Below are 16,013 nucleotides of genomic sequence, written 5' to 3'. Positions count from 1 at the left end.
GAACGAACGAGGGGAAAATTGGCTCTAGTCTCTTTTCCTTTTAACAATTATTTATTGCAAATATCAATTAACAAATTAAACTCTTATGCCGCGAGATTGAATTTCGCGAGAAGCGAAGCGGTCGCGAAGAACGAGATGGTCGCGATAGAACAATACGGTCGCGAAGAGCGAAGCGGTCACGATGCGGACGTGATAGATTCTTACGGCAGAATAAAGAAAAAAAACGACGCGAATGATAGACAAAAGAAACGAGGTGGTAATGAATGAAGCTCGGAGCATCTTTCCGTTGCCGGGTAACTCAATGCGCGTACTTTAAACATTTCCTTATTAGGCAATGTATGATTTCCAGACCTTTAAAACAAATTCCTATGTGGGGTCACGGCCACTGCTGATTAAAGCCCCGTGCACAATAATTCCGAATCCGAGCATTAATTCCGATTCTGAACATTCCGCCCGCCTCGGCAGGATTTCTGGCGAATGCTCGGCTTCAGCGAATAGATTTCAAAACTAACTAAACCCGGAGACGATAATAAGAAAAAACAAAAACAAGAAAAAAATCAATTAAGCGTTTTCTGTGGGGGGCGTATCCCCTTGCGCGGCGTCCTCCTTATCAATCTCTTCGGCATGACTGACTGGCAGAAGAATGATTTTCGTAATAGGCCGCGTGAAGTCCTTACGAACGACCCGGCCATTCTCGATCGCGACAGTCCGCACCGCGACAACGCGGATCAGTCCATCCCGGCCAGGATGCACTCGAATAATTCTGGCCAGTGGCCAGTGAGCCGGGGCGCTATTCTCCTGTCGGATGAGACACAGCCGTCCGACTTCATATCTGGACTCCTTCTTCAGCCATTTCGGTCGCTGAGTGAGCGAATGGAGGTATTCCTGGGCCCAGCGTGCCCAGAAGTGGTCCCGCATACTCTGCACAAGCTGCCACCGGGTGAGACGATTCACTGGAACGTCGGTGAGCGATGGTTCCGGCACTACAATGGGGACATCTCCCATCAGGAAGTGTCCGGGCGTCAGAGCGGTGAGATCCTCTGGATCGTCGGAGAGAGACTGCAGAGGTCGTGAGTTAAGACAGGCTTCGATCTGCGCCAGCAGGGTCGTCATCTCCTCGAATGTTAAAGTCGCATTCCCCAGGACGCGCCGCAGATGATGCTTGAAAGATTTAACGGCAGCTTCCCAGATGCCGCCGAAATGTGGAGCTGACGGCGGGTTGAACCGCCATCGGATTCCCTCCGCCGTGAGGACGTCGTTAAGTCGCCGTCGCTCAGATCCATATTCTGAAAAAAGCTCGCGCAAGCGGGCATCTGCTCCGACAAAGGTGGTGCCGCGGTCGCTCCACAAGGTACGGCATAAGCCGCGTCGGGAGACGAATCGTCGTAAGGCGGCTAGAAAGGCTTCCGTCGTATAGTCCGACACGACCTCCAGATGAACGGCGCGTGTGCTCAGGCACACAAACACCGCGACGTACGCCTTGTACGAACGATGACCTCGCCCCTTGGTTGTTCGCAATTGTACAGGTCCAGCGTAGTCGATGCCGGTGTTGAGGAATGGACGAAAGGGTCTCACCCGCTCTTGAGGAAGGTCACCCATCTGTTGTGGAGCCGGTGCCGCCCTCCAACGCACGCATCTCACGCAACGGTGAATTACACGTTTCGTCAGGGCGCGACCTCGCAGAACCCAATAACGCTGACGCAACAAACTCAGGGTCAGCTGCACTCCGCCGTGTAAGGATCTTCGATGGCAGTCTTCGACGATCAGCAGAGTGAAGTGCGAGTCGGCTGGCAGAATGATCGGATGACGTTCCTCAGGATCTAACAGGCTATGTTTCAGACGACCTCCCACTCTAAGAAGGCCGCGAGAATCTGTAATTGGATTTAATTTAATTAAGGAGGTCGAAGGCCGCGGAGACTGGCTCTGTCGAAGCGCCTCCAGGTCCTTCCGGAATGTCTGAGTCTGCACTCTCGGGATCCATTGCAGCCGCGACTCGTCTAGCTCGTCCATCGTTAAACAGGGCTCGACGGTTCTGTCCACGGAGGAGCGTCCACCACGAAATCGCAGCCAACGTCGGCACCAGGCGGTCACGCGCAGTAGTCGATTGAGTGACGAGAATCGCAGGAGTTCGGCTGGCTCCTCGTCAGTCAGTGTGGTTGTGACGGCAGCATGAGCACGAGTCCGCGCATCAGGTAGCTTGGTCGTGTCCAAACATCCGGTCTTTAAAGGCCAGGCCGATGTCCCGAGCCACAGCCAAGCAGGTCCTCGCCACCAGAGTTCATGCTTCACAAGATCACCGGGTAGTAGACCTCTGGATGCGCAATCCGCTGGATTTTCCTGACCTGGGATGTGATGCCACAGCGCGTCCGGAGCTGTGGTCTGTATTTCAGCTACTCGGTTGGCGACGTAGGTCTTCCAGCGAGACGGATGTCCTTGGATCCATCCCAACGTCACCGTGGAGTCCGACCAGCAATGAAGAGGGGCTCGCTCAAGACCAAGCGCTCTTCTCTGCTGGGAAATGAGTCGCGCCAGGAGAGCTGCAGCACAAAGCTCGAGACGAGGTAGCGTGACCGGTTTAATTGGGGCGACCTTCGTCTTGGCTGCAAGAAGTGTAACCCTCCACGACCCCTCCTCCGAGGATCGCAGGTAGACGACAGAGGCGTAGGCTCGCTCGGAAGCGTCGGCGAAACCGTGTAACTCCACCTCTAGACTGGTATTGAGAACGCCGATCCAGCGTGGCACTCGAATCGTCTCCAACTGCGGCAGCTCGTCTCGGAATCGCTGCCAAAATTTCGCGGAGTCCTCGTCCAGAGTGTCATCCCAGCCCAACTGCAGCAGCCAGGTGCTCTGGAAGGCGATTTTGGCACTCACCACCGTCGGGGCCAGCCATCCGAGGGGGTCGAACAACCGGGCAGTGAGCGACAACACGGAGCGCTTGGTGAATCCTGCTATAGAGATCTGCTGGGTCGAGAACGAAAAGTCATCGGTTCTTGGGTGCCATTGTAAACCAAGGGCGGAGTGAGCCTCTTGAGGATGCCAATCGCGGAGCTCCCGTTTCATCCGGTGGTCAGCTGGCACACCGTCCAACAGCGAAAAGTCATTGGCCGACCATTTTCGTAGCGGGAAGCCGCCCGCCGTGCAAAGATCGGTCAGCTGGCGACGGAGTTCCAAGGCCTCCTCAAGGGTAGCGGCGCCGGTGAGCACATCGTCCATGTAGACGTCTCGTTCCAAGACGGCAGCTCCGCGGGGGTAACGTTCGCGTTCGTCGTCGGCCAGCTGGTGTAAGGTGCGCATGGCCAGGTAGGGAGCGCAGGCGAGGCCGTACGTAACAGTATCGAGACGGTACTCAGCGATGTCGTCCGTCGCCACATCACGCCAGAGGATGCGCTGCAGATCGCGGTCGTCCGGATGAACGACGATCTGCCGAAACATCTTTTCTACGTCCGTGGCTAGGACGTAGCGGTGTTGCCGCCAGCGTAGAATAATTTCCGGCAGCGGTGGCAATAGATTCGGACCGGTCATTAAGCACTGGTTAAGCGTGCGACCAGCAGGAGTGGGGGTTGAGCCATTGAATACGACGCGTAGTTTCGTTGTCGTACTCGCCTCTCTCATGACTCCGTGATGAGGAAGATAATTTATAACTCGGTTTGTTCCCTCCTCCTGGACAACGCGGGACATGTGACCCAGCTCTCGGTATTGCGTCAAGAAGTCTCGGTAGAGATGGTGGAAACGTTCTTCTCGGGCGAACCGTCTCTCCATGCTCTTAAGCACGCGCAAGGCCGAAATGCGCGTAGCGGTGAAGTCCGGTAGCGGTTCCTTGGTGGGAAGTCGGACAACATAGCGTCCTTCCTCCGTGCGAGTGTGAGTCAGGCGAAACATCTCCTCGCACTGACGGTCTTCTTGGGAAAGCGGAGGCGTAGTAGAGAGAAGCTCTTCTTGTTTCCAAAAGTTGCGAACAAGAGCGGTCAGATCCTCCTCCACCCGGCAAGTATTGGCGGCAACGCGGCACGCGGGCTCAGCTTGGCCGGTAGGCCCGAACAACATCCAACCGAAGGTCGTTTGCTGCGCCACAGGCTCTTGGGGTCCCCCTCTACGCACTCCTTCGAGAAGAGTAAGGGCAATGAAGTCCACTCCCAGCAAGAGGTCGACGGGATCGGTCGCCAAGAATTCCGGATCCGCAAGCTCCAGACCGCGCAAATGATTCCAGGTTTTGGTACTTGCTTCCACAGTTCCCTCGTAGATGCTGAGTTGAGGGAAAACCAACGCAGGAACGGACAGCGTGGGCCCCTTTCCCAGCGGGGAGACTTGCAGTGTGACGAGACCTCGAGCGCTTCCCGTTTGTACTCCGCCGACTCCGTATATGGCTACGGAAGCCCGAGTTCGCGGCAGTTGCAAACGTTGAACTAGCGCCTCCGTAACGAGACATGACTCGGAGCCCTGGTCAATGAGCGCGCGGAAAACGTGAAGGTAGCCGAATCGATCGGCAACGCGGACGCGCGCGGTAGCAAGGAGCCGCGTAAGCGGTCTCTCGGGCGGATGACGCGCGTGTTGTACAGTTGTGAGTGCAGCCTCACTCTCGCGGAAAGCGTCATGCAACGTCGAATGATGTTGCTCGTTACAGGAAGCGCAGCGTTTCGTCGAGGCGCACTCGCTGACCTTGTGCCGGCCGAGGCAATTGACGCACAAATCTTTCGCTTCGACGAGTTTCTTCCGTTCGACGGCGGTCTTGGACTTATACGTGTCGCAGGCCATCGTAAAATGATCCTGACGACACATGGAACAGCGGCCGCGTTTAACTTCTTGCTGCCGCGTATGCAGCGTTCGCGATTGACGGGCTGCGGTCGAACCCGTCTTGGTACCGACGGTTTCCGATTTTGAAGGTTGCAACGCCTCGAGAGTCTGCAGCCGGCGTTCGATGAACCGCTGCAGCTCGATGTATGACGGTGGGTCGGTCGAGTCGTTTATAGAATTTTCCCACTCGCGTCGCGAATGCGGGTCGAGCAATTCAACAATGGAATGCACAAAGAAATCTTCCGAACTGGTGACCGGTCGTCCGATACTCTCGAGCGAATCCACCGTGCTTCGAACGCGATTGTACAGATTACTCAGTTCTGAGGCTGACTCACCCTTTATTCGATGCAGCGCGAGAAACTCGCTTAGAAAAGAACGTACCAGTAGCCGCTTGTTTTCAAATCGTCGTACCAGAGTGTTCCAAGCGCGCTCGAAGTTCTCCGCCGTCGTCGGCACGTTGCGAATGAGTAATGCAGCCTCACCCTTGAGGCACGTCTTAAGATAGTGAAGTTTCTCCACCGATGAGGTCGAGGCATCCTGTCTCATGATCGAGAGGAAAAGGTCTCGAAAGGAGTTCCACTCACTATATTTTCCGGAGAACTGCGGTAGCTGGATACGCGGTAAGGTCGTCCTGTGCGAGGTTCCCTCGCTGACGGTAACCGTGGTCGTCGATGAGGTACTCGCTTCTCCGGAGCGCGCTGCCTGAGCGGCGAAATCGTTCAGGATGCCCTTGTTGACGTAATACGTCTCCTCGACTACCGAGATGAGATCTCCGGTTACGTAATCGTCCTCACTAAGGGCATCCCAGTGTTCTCGTAGGAGTGTTTCGTGCTGGCTCTCAAAGGTCGACCAGTACTTCTCCAACCCTGCCAAACGAGCTTCGACGGCTCCCGTCGTGATATTCGCCTGGCCGAGTTTCTTCAGATTATCCACGGTGCGCGAGATACGCCCGTGTAACGCTCGCTGGCTTCGGATCAATCCTGCGGCTGCCATTTCAATGCTCTCCGAATTTCTCTTGATCACAGCACTCACTTGTGGCACGCACTTCACTTACGTAAAGTATCCGGCTCGAAGGACCAAAAAATGTGCGCGAGGTATGAGCGCGTGTGAGAAGGACCGAAAAATACGAACGAACGAGGGGAAAATTGGCTCTAGTCTCTTTTCCTTTTAACAATTATTTATTGCAAATATCAATTAACAAATTAAACTCTTATGCCGCGAGATTGAATTTCGCGAGAAGCGAAGCGGTCGCGAAGAACGAGATGGTCGCGATAGAACAATACGGTCGCGAAGAGCGAAGCGGTCACGATGCGGACGTGATAGATTCTTACGGCAGAATGAAGAAAAAAAACGACGCGAATGATAGACAAAAGAAACGAGGTGGTAATGAATGAAGCTCGGAGCATCTTTCCGTTGCCGGGTAACTCAATGCGCGTACTTTAAACATTTCCTTATTAGGCAATGTATGATTTCCAGACCTTTAAAACAAATTCCTATGTGGGGTCACGGCCACTGCTGATTAAAGCCCCGTGCACAATAATTCCGAATCCGAGCATTAATTCCGATTCTGAACAAATTTCATATTGAAATAATTAAGTTTATTAATTGACACATATTACAAACGATTTGTAAGTAAAACTCTATATAAACTTATAGTCGCCAGTGATAAATTATTAAAAAAGATGGTGAATCAGATTTATAGTTTGACCCAACTAATTCAGAAATAAATCTGCCAGTTGGGTCAAACTATAAATCTGATTCACCATCTTTTTTAAAAAATATTGCAAAATTCTACATTTAATATTATAAATTTAAGTAAATTATATTTTTAAATCTATTATACATACTGTTAGTGAATTAGTGAGACTATGCGATCTTAATTAAAAATAAAATTAATTAAATAATGTAATTTTTATTTGATATTTATATACTTATGTGTATAAAACACATATCATATTAACATATTAAAATATAACAGCAATTAAGTATATTAATCATATCAAAGAGTGCTTTATATTTTAACATGATATATGAGAATGTACATATAAAAAATACGCGTCTCTTAGTTTTGTCTATATTTCTCAACATATCTCAAGCTTATTAAAATTGGAAGGAAATGCTTGATTACGTTGGCTTATAAATTAAATGTAATATTTTATTTTCGACACAATTGAATGAAATTTAAATAAAATTGTTTGTGAGAATTATCAAATTAGAAATACAACAATATGTTTTGACTAACAGACATAATTAACATACATATCAATGTTTTTGTTTTGATAATGATCCGTTACGTCCTTCTTTGAACCTTTGCCAAAGATTCTATACAACTCCGTTTATACATATAGTAGAAAACAGAAAAAAAGAAAAAAAGTTAAAATTGATCACGACCTTCTTTCATGGACTTATTTTATATGTACGGGAAATAGAGACCCACATAAGGTCCCTTGTTGCTTTTGTTTAACACCGTTTGATATTACTCGCGTACATAATTTAAAAAGACATTTGACGAACAGACATTGGGATAGGATAAGATATGTGTTTGACGAAATAAACGATTCCGGATTATTAAAGTACTTCAACTTTGATAAAAATAATTTCGAGATGGCATGTATTAATGAGTGAGTCCCAGATGCGCACAGTAATAAACGGACACAGCAGGTTGAATGAAACGGACACAGTAATAAACGGACACAGTAACAAACGGACACAGACCAAATGCGCACACTGCACATGCGCACACGGAAAGTCGCAAGCCTTCGGCCCCCCTTCCGCACCCACCCCGTCCAAGTCGCTAACCTATGTGGACTTTACTCTGCTTGCAATGTACATGGATTGCATTTGGTCCGTGCGCATGTGCAGTGTGCGCATTTGGTCTGTGTCCGTTTGTTACTGTGTCCGTTTCGCACTGTGTCCGTTTGGTCTGTGTCCGTTTGTTACTGTGTCCGTTTCACTTAGCCTGCTGTGTCTGTTTATTACTGTGCGCATCTGGGACGCTCCCGTATTAATGGCTGTTCTCTTGATTTGAAAGTCAACTATATAGACGATTTGAGAGAACACTTCAATAGCTGTCCGCGCGTATAAAAGTAAGTGGAACATTATCTCGATCCCTTCTACACTTTTACAAGTCTTTTTGAGACATGTTTTGAGACACCCTGTATATATATATATATATATATATATATATATATATATATATTTACGTAAGTACAAATAGTTAACATAAACATTATATTTAATTTTATGATTATGTTCTTGTTTGTGCTACTAATCAAGAAGAGAATGTTTTTCTTAAATAGAATATTTCAAAAATATAATTTCTTATATTATATTTCACATTTATTAATTTCAAAACCGAATTGTAAGGATTTTAATGATTCTGTAAAATTTTCTTTCAATTGTGCAATATTCAAGAACATTACCACTTTAGAATTTCCTTTAAAAAAAGGTTTCAACAAATAAGTTAACTTGGAATTTCTGGCGGTACACGTTTTCTTACGTAAAAATTCTTTTAACATTAAACTAAGCTCGAATAAAGAGACATTTATAAAACGATTTTCCATTTTTATGACTGGATCTATATCTGATTATTTTTCCGAACCAGCTAGATCCAAAAAATTAATACTACCTAAGAATGTTTGTTTCTCATTTTCAGGTGTACCGATTACCTTTAGGCTGACTATTAAATGGGATCTAGAGAATGTAAAATATGTCTGAAATGTAAAATATTATATATTATTATATATTATTATGTATATTATATTATATATTCTAAGTTAAATATCTTATTTTTACATTCAGTCTTAAGGTGGTTTTTAAACAACAAAACATTTTGTGTAAATTTTGGTCAACATCGTATTTTTATCTTTATTTTTTTTTAATAATTAGTACTTCTACTTTTGTAAGGAATATTTTCAATTTATGTTCATTACGCTTCAATGATTCGTTCCATTTCCCTAGTGAGTTTACGTAACATATAGGTTTTATCTATGTTACCTATCTTCGTGTGCATACGTAGAGAGTTCAGGTATACGTAGAGTATTGTCGTAATATCTCTAAACGTGTGTATATACAGTAAACTTACCGATTGTTGAATTTTGTAGTCGCAGTGATCCTGTTACGTAATGCAATTTCGTAATATGCATTAAAATCTTCAAAATTTTTTACTGATTTTACTTCTAAATTTGTAATGTATAACTCATCATTTATGTTATTGCTCATTTTTATTTCACATTTTTTCTCTTTTGGATCTAAAAGATCTACAATTTTACAATATATTTCGCAGAAATATATTTTTATTGTATTATTTAAATTTAGTATGTGATATATCTGAAATCACATAAAAATAACTTCAATTTTTTTTATGTAAATAATGTATTAATTATAAAAAATTCAAATTTTATTAAAAATTTTATTTTATTTTTATTCTTAATATTACATATTTTAAATTTACTAATGTTAAGTCAAATATATTAATGATCTTATAGCTAAATTATTTTTTTCTTTACTTGTTGTCCAACTTGTAATTTACTTATAATTCATTTATAATTTACTTATAATATTATATAAATAAAAAATATAAAGACTCACTGTTCTTGGAATTAGTCCTTCATTTCCGCCTTTTTCTTCTTGTATTATATATGTTTTACCAGATCCAGTATGGCCATATGTAAAAATGGTTACGTTTTGTCCCTCTAGTGCTGATTCCACTAGAGGTTCGATGTCTTCAAAAATGTCATTCTGACTGGAATCTGGCCCAAAAACTTTATCAAATTGATACGATTTATTTTTATTTTTATTGGAGCTAACTTTATCTTCACTATTGTTTTCATTAATTTCAATTGTTTCAGTGTTTATGTAGCTTATATTATACAGTCTATATAACAAAAAATAATTTTATTTACATGCACAAATCACATAAAATATCAAAACAAAAAATATTTTTATTCTTTCAAGTATTAAGAAAATGCTGAAGTTGTCTCTGTTTTACCAATAATTTTTTTATTCACAAATTTTTAATTGTATTTACAAAATTAAAAGTCCCCTAGAATTAAAGTATATAGACAATAACAAAGCCGGGCTGTAACGATTTTGTAGAAAAAATGTCAAAAATTTTTAAAATTGTCTGCTTCTGGCATTGACTTGTAACAAAATGTGTCTGATGTAAAAATTTTAGACCTTGTACGCATAAATCAAGCCTGGACCCAAGTGAAGTGAATATTTAGGAACAATATTACGCTTTCAGATTGAGCGTAGACATTCTAATAAAAAAAGTTTAATAAGTACGAAAATTTTGCTCTAAAAAGAGCAATCTGAAAATTTTTTTAAATTTTTGATATGAAATTCAATTCATAAGCTAATATTAATACATAAACTTTAATTCTGGAAAAGGATTTTCAAATTTATAAAAGAAATACATATAAAAGTTTGTTAATGTTGTGCACATAGACAATGAACTAAAGTGTAATAGTGTAATAATATAAAAATATAATATAATAATATAATAATATAATAATATAAAAGTGGAAACAAAATAAATAAAATAAACATACGTCTTCTTATGATTTGTACACAAGTTTCAGTTTTTGGTTTCAATTTTGGCTGAAACAGATACAGAACTGAATATTCGATTTTAGTTTCAGCTAAAAGCCAAAAAAGTGGTTCGGACTCTAATGATTATATCTTCAATTTTCTTTTTAGGCGCGTGGTAGCATGAGTAGCGCGGTATATTTAAAAACTAAAGAAAGTATACTTTTTTTACACACACACATATATATATATATATATGTATAGTATATTACTCCATGGCATGAATGTTACCAGCGCCATTCGGACATTGCGTAAACGTGAGAACTAACTAAGTTACGGGGGCTTGGTAGAGGCTGGTCTATGTCTACCCCAATTATCCACTTTCCCCTTTCTCTTCCATTCCCCTTCCAACAGGTACTAGCCGCAGTACTATTATATAAGGCCGCTGTACTACTCCAATTTGTCAGACCATCGTTCTCTGTTCGTCGAGAGATGATCGCGGTCGCGATGCATATGTCGTTTGTTACAGATATTACGCCGGAGGAAGTTGTCGCCATAGATGACCCGGGTGTGGAGGATTCCTCCGCGGAGGCCATTAATGCTATTGTCCTTGGAATATATTGTACATCGGAACACATTGTTTTAAGCGACAGGCACCTTAGCACCCCCGGTCGTTATGAAATGTCGGAGTCTAGTGTAGAAACGCAGAACGGATCGAACAATTCGAACATTGTCTTATATGATCCTCGTCTCTGTTTTAAAACCTTTGTTTTTTACGCTCTCTTCTTAATAATATCCGTCATTCTATGGTTCCTCTTTTTTAAAGTGTTCTTAAAGTAAAAATTATATTAACAATTTACATTTAACATATCAATGAATTTTTAAATTGCCTGACGGTTTACATCGGATAGTAGTATATGGGCAGCTATGGGGCGTTAAAACAAACCCCCACTCCTCCTTCCTCTGGCGTCAAAACAAACTCCCTCTTTCCTTTGACCCCGGGTGGGGGAGTCTAGACGGAATGATGTCACTGGAGGGGGAAAGGTTTAAGGAAGCGTTTTGATTGGCATCCCATAGCTGTCCAGAGCCTTGATTGGCACCCCATAACTGCCCCAGAGCCTTGATTGACTAGCATGTATATACTACTAGAATTAGAATAGAGAGTGGGAGAATATTTTGGGACTAGAGTCCTGTCGGGGAAAATGACGAAACTGTCGTGAAGAAGACAAAATGTCGGAACTTAGAACCGAACGTCTTGCTCAGTGGGGGATGGGGGACATAAAAGAGGGTGGGAAAGAAATAGAGAAGGACTAAAATGACAAATAAAAGCATCGTAGGCTACAGGGGAAAGAAAGGAAGTTAAAGAATGCAAGGAATGTGGGATTAACTTAAAGCATTAACGGAAAAGTTAGTCTTTTTTTTGTCTACTTGGATGGTTAGAAAAGTTATTATTCTTTTGTAATGCGATGACTAAGCAGAACAGAAATGTTTTTCTTACGTTAAAGAATAGTTTTGTATTATAAAAGGGAGTAAAAGAAATATGTGAAGTTTAAAATAAAATTTATTTTATTTTAATACTTAGACTTTTTCATACAAAATACAGAGCAATTGTCGAAAATTAAACAAAGTTTATGCTCTACGTTTTGACAAAATTATATTGATAATTTCGTTACATCGCAAAATCAGTTCCAAAAATATTATATTAAAATATGCGTCGAGAAAAGTTAAATCGTTGATTTGAGTACGTACATTACGTTCAATTTCTTTCTGATTTCCTTTTATTGTTAATTTTATAATCTCACAATCTACATAACTTAGCGGAAGTTTAAGTTCAATTTCTTGAATTAAGCGACGCGCACACATATTGACGTTATCGCTTAACAATTTTAAATGTTCTAAATGAGCGTTGACACATTTGACTACATTTTGCAGTTCCTGAAATGTAGTTTTCTGCATCACTATTGCTACGGAGTAGTTTCTCTGTTTCTTAGTCGGTAGTGAAGAATCCGTAGCATCTTTGGAGTTTTCTTCCGAAAAACGATCTTCCTCAGTTTCCTTGTACGTTATTAATATTGATTTTGATCCATAGCTCGAAGTGAAACAAATGGAGATGTTTTTTATAGCAATGGCGTTCAGCTTTAATTTACCATCGTCGTTCAAGTACTCGCTCATGAGACTCACTCATGTGCGAACAAACTGTGTTCTTGAAATTGCAGCCACGAGTCAGCATCGAGAATAATACCGTCAGCATTGTTACCGCTTATTTTTATTAATGCGGCGAAAACTCCATCGCAATCGATTGTAATCCAACTTGTAATCCTTCTCTTCGTCTGCGAGTTATTAAGTCCGTACGTAGTGGTAAGCAGCATATGAAACCGCTCGTTTCTTTCTTCGTCGAAGTTACGCGTTCCGAGATTATCGTAAATTGCCTGGTTCGAGGAGTTATAATTAATACTTTGTTGCTGGTTGGCCATTGTTCTTTCTTCTTCTTCTTCTTTTTCTTCTGCGTTGTATAAAGACACAGAATGAAATCAGTGAGTGAAATAATGTGCGTAACTCTCACACTCTCAATTCGAAAGTTCAAGAGGGTTGAAGAAAACTTTTTGTTCGCGAGGTTGACGCTTCAAAAAAAGAATATCGAATGAATTCGCGTTTACATCACAAGAAATGCCCTCACCTCTGTTTGTGACGTAATAAAAGTTGCGCACGCAAATGAGACAGTGGTGGGAAAACGTAAATAAAATTTTTATAAACTAAAATTTTATTTAAATTTTTTAGTTTTAAATAATTACACTACGATAGCTACACAAAAATTTAAATCACAAAGATTGAACGTAAAATTTATAAAAATTAAGTATTATTTATAAAAACATTTTGAACTAAAAATTTATGTAAAAGTAATGAGTAAAAATTTTAATTCGGAATGTGAAGTAATTGTTAGAGATGAGACAAGATCGAACTTGCACGAACATGTATTCTTTCTTCTCGAATCTAATTGTTTGCTGTTGGTCGTAGAATAATAAAAAATGAGAATGCGATTCTTCATCGACTTAGCTAAAATTTTTAAAAATCTAGATAAAAAATTTAAGAAAAAAATAATTAACATTAATTAAAGCATGGTTGGTTAAAAAATTTAAGTAAAAAGTCAAAATTTAGAAAGTGAATTACATGCTACAGATAAGTAGTTTGTGTATGATTTATCTTTCAGATAAATGAATTACTTCTGAAACAAAAATTATAGAAAATATATTACACATTTGGTTTTATTTAAAAAAAATATAAATATATATAAATGTTATACTATGAAAATAACTAATTTTTGCGCGATTTCTCTTTTATGAGAAAAATAACGAATTTTTCATTTAGATTCAGGCATACGAAGAAAAGTGGGAAACTAGTTTACCAATAAGGTAAGTAGAAAATCACGCCCACTATTCCCAATATTTTCAGCGCAAGATGAGATTATTGGGTAAAAATTTCGTGTTGCATGAGAATTCTCTTTCATGAGAAAAAATAATGAATTTTTCGAAAAAGATACAGGCACAGGAAGAAAAGTGGGAAACTAGTTTACCAATAGGGTAAGTAGAAAATCACACCCACTATTCCCAATATTTTCAGCCTAAAATGGGCTTACAGGGTATAAATTTCGTGTTCCGTTACGTACAAGTGCTAGTTCTTATGCTTTCGTGCGAGTTAGCATATTCCTAGAGACAATTGTGTGTGTGTGAGTTTTTGCTTGTGCGAGAAAAGACCCCTAAAAAAAGTCGAAAATGGATCTGCGCGCCATTATAGTGCGATTTTTTATCATAGTAATCAGTGTAAAGAAATAAAAAAGGGGAATTATTTTAAACATTTATCGCATGTCGACGACGAGATCAATTATTCACTATTCGAGCGTTTCGCAAAAAAAGAGTGTTCCAACACTCTGTTGTGCATGCTATACAAGCACGGCTATTTTTGCGGAAACGCCCGAATAGAAAAAATAATAACTCGTATCGTCGAAGCGCGAATGACTGCCAAGCGGTATTACGAAAATGACGCGAGTGGGTGCATCGAGTCTTTTCTACATCGTCGAAGAGAATCAGGTAAGAAAAAAATATTAAATTCCGATAAAGTTGGCATGAAAAAAGTTAATATTTTTTATTTTAATTACGGCTTTTTTGTAGGAGAGAGACCTGTAGCGCGCGTAAGCCCTTTCCGTACGCAATACGGACGTCTCAGCTTGAGACGACGACGTGAGGCTGAGGTAGATGAGGAAGCTGTACCAGCGCGTAAGTTGAAAATAAAATATATTTCTTAAAATTTTAGTTAAAAGTTTAGTTCATATTAAAAGTTTTAATTTTTAGGAAGACGACGAATTGACGAAGTTCCCGAAGACGATATAAACGCGGTAGCAGTACCAGCAGCAGCAGCACCCCCTCGCGTCATCCCCGTTGTGGTATTGGACTCTGGTAAGCAATAATTTAAAAACAAAATATTACTCAAAAAATTAATTAATATTACCATGATAGGTTTAATAATAATAATAAATAAATAAATTATGATTTTAGATGACGACTCACAGAATGAGGTGATACCGAGCTCGTTGGACTCAGCAGCGATATTTACACCGAGTAAGTATTTTTTAAAATTTTCCTACTTAATTCAGATTAATTCATAAGAATAATAATAATAATAAAATAATGTTATTTTTCAGTACGAGAAGAAGAAAGGGAAAGCGAAGCGGTGGAAGAGGACCCTTTCGAAAGAATGGTGGCAGAGCGGGAGGAACAGGCAATGCGGAGATATTTTGAAGAGAGAGAAGAACGGGAGATGGAGGAAGAAGTGGAAGATGAAGATGGGGGTGAGGAGAAGGAGGAGGAGAAGGAAGAAGATAACGAGGATGATGATAACGAGGATGATGATAACGAGAATGATGATAACGAGGATGATGATAATGACGATGAGTCTGAGGAGGAGGAAGAGGAGGAAGAGGAGGAGGAACAGCAGGAGGAGGAGGAGGAGGAGGAGGAAGAGGACGAGGACGAGGAAAATGAAGAGACGGAGGAAGGAGAAAACGAAGAAGAGGAAGAGAGTGAAGGAAATGAAGAGGAGAGAGAGGAGGAAGAAATAGAAATACCGACCACACTTGATTCAGAAGTGTTATTTTCACAAAGTAAGTTTTTGTAATGAGTTTTTACAATTAAGATAAAATTGTAGGTAAAATATAATAAATTTCAGAAAAATATAATATTATGTTATTTGTTAGTAGGAGAAATCGAGGCAGTGAACTTGTCAAATATAAAAGAAGAAGGGGCAAATGAAGAGGAGGGAGAAAATATGTTAGAAGAGGAGGAAGAAGAAGTGATAGAGAGAGAAGAGGAAGGAGGCGCCGTCGGCGTAGAAGCTATAGGTAATATTTTAGTATAATATATTATTTTAAAATATAGAATTAAATATAATTTTAAAAATATAATTTTAATTTAATAGAAATCACTCTCTCCCAAATCCGTGAATTTATTTGGGAACACGGAATGGAGGTACCGGAGATCCTTGTTTAATTAGGTTCAGGGAACTACGACATCACACACACACACACACACACACAAACACACACACACACTCACTCACATTGTAGAGATTATTTCCATCACATAAAAATTCATTTAATAATATTATACAATTAATAAAAAAAAATAAAAAATTAAAAAAAA

The 16,013-nt window shown here is 41.0% G+C and overlaps 4 protein-coding genes across 4 annotated transcripts; 2 read left to right on the top strand and 2 right to left on the bottom strand.

Moving 5' to 3' along the window:
• Positions 1-561: 561 nt before the first annotated feature.
• LOC118647539 lies at positions 562-5,784 on the bottom strand. Its single transcript, XM_036292592.1, has one exon. The coding sequence runs from the start codon at positions 5,782-5,784 to the stop codon at positions 562-564; it is 5,223 nt and encodes a 1,740-aa protein (XP_036148485.1).
• Positions 5,785-8,378: 2,594 nt separating this feature from the next.
• Positions 8,379-12,492, bottom strand: LOC118647538 (kinesin-like protein KIN-7K, chloroplastic). Its single transcript, XM_036292591.1, has 5 exons — positions 12,182-12,492; positions 10,612-10,929; positions 9,382-9,610; positions 8,876-8,905; positions 8,379-8,504 (listed from the first exon to the last, which is right to left on the bottom strand). The coding sequence occupies exons 1-5, from the start codon at positions 12,490-12,492 to the stop codon at positions 8,379-8,381; spliced, it is 1,014 nt and encodes a 337-aa protein (XP_036148484.1).
• A 1,740-nt stretch (positions 12,493-14,232) lies between these two features.
• On the top strand, positions 14,233-14,877 carry LOC118647799. The gene is made up of 2 exons (XM_036293342.1): positions 14,233-14,591; positions 14,667-14,877. Exons 1-2 carry the CDS (start codon positions 14,255-14,257, stop codon positions 14,780-14,782), a joined length of 453 nt encoding a protein of 150 aa, XP_036149235.1. The 5' UTR covers positions 14,233-14,254; the 3' UTR covers positions 14,783-14,877.
• On the top strand, positions 14,704-16,013 carry LOC118647800 (glutamic acid-rich protein-like). Its single transcript, XM_036293343.1, has 3 exons — positions 14,704-14,771; positions 14,871-14,933; positions 15,017-16,013. The coding sequence occupies exon 3, from the start codon at positions 15,070-15,072 to the stop codon at positions 15,487-15,489; it is 420 nt and encodes a 139-aa protein (XP_036149236.1). The 5' UTR covers positions 14,704-14,771; positions 14,871-14,933; positions 15,017-15,069; the 3' UTR covers positions 15,490-16,013.

This window comes from Monomorium pharaonis, chromosome 10, assembly GCF_013373865.1.
Source record: "Monomorium pharaonis isolate MP-MQ-018 chromosome 10, ASM1337386v2, whole genome shotgun sequence".
NCBI classification, from domain to species: Eukaryota; Metazoa; Arthropoda; class Insecta; order Hymenoptera; family Formicidae; genus Monomorium; species Monomorium pharaonis.
Note: the sequence above shows the minus strand (reverse complement) of the source record. Positions and strands in the feature narration are given on the sequence as shown.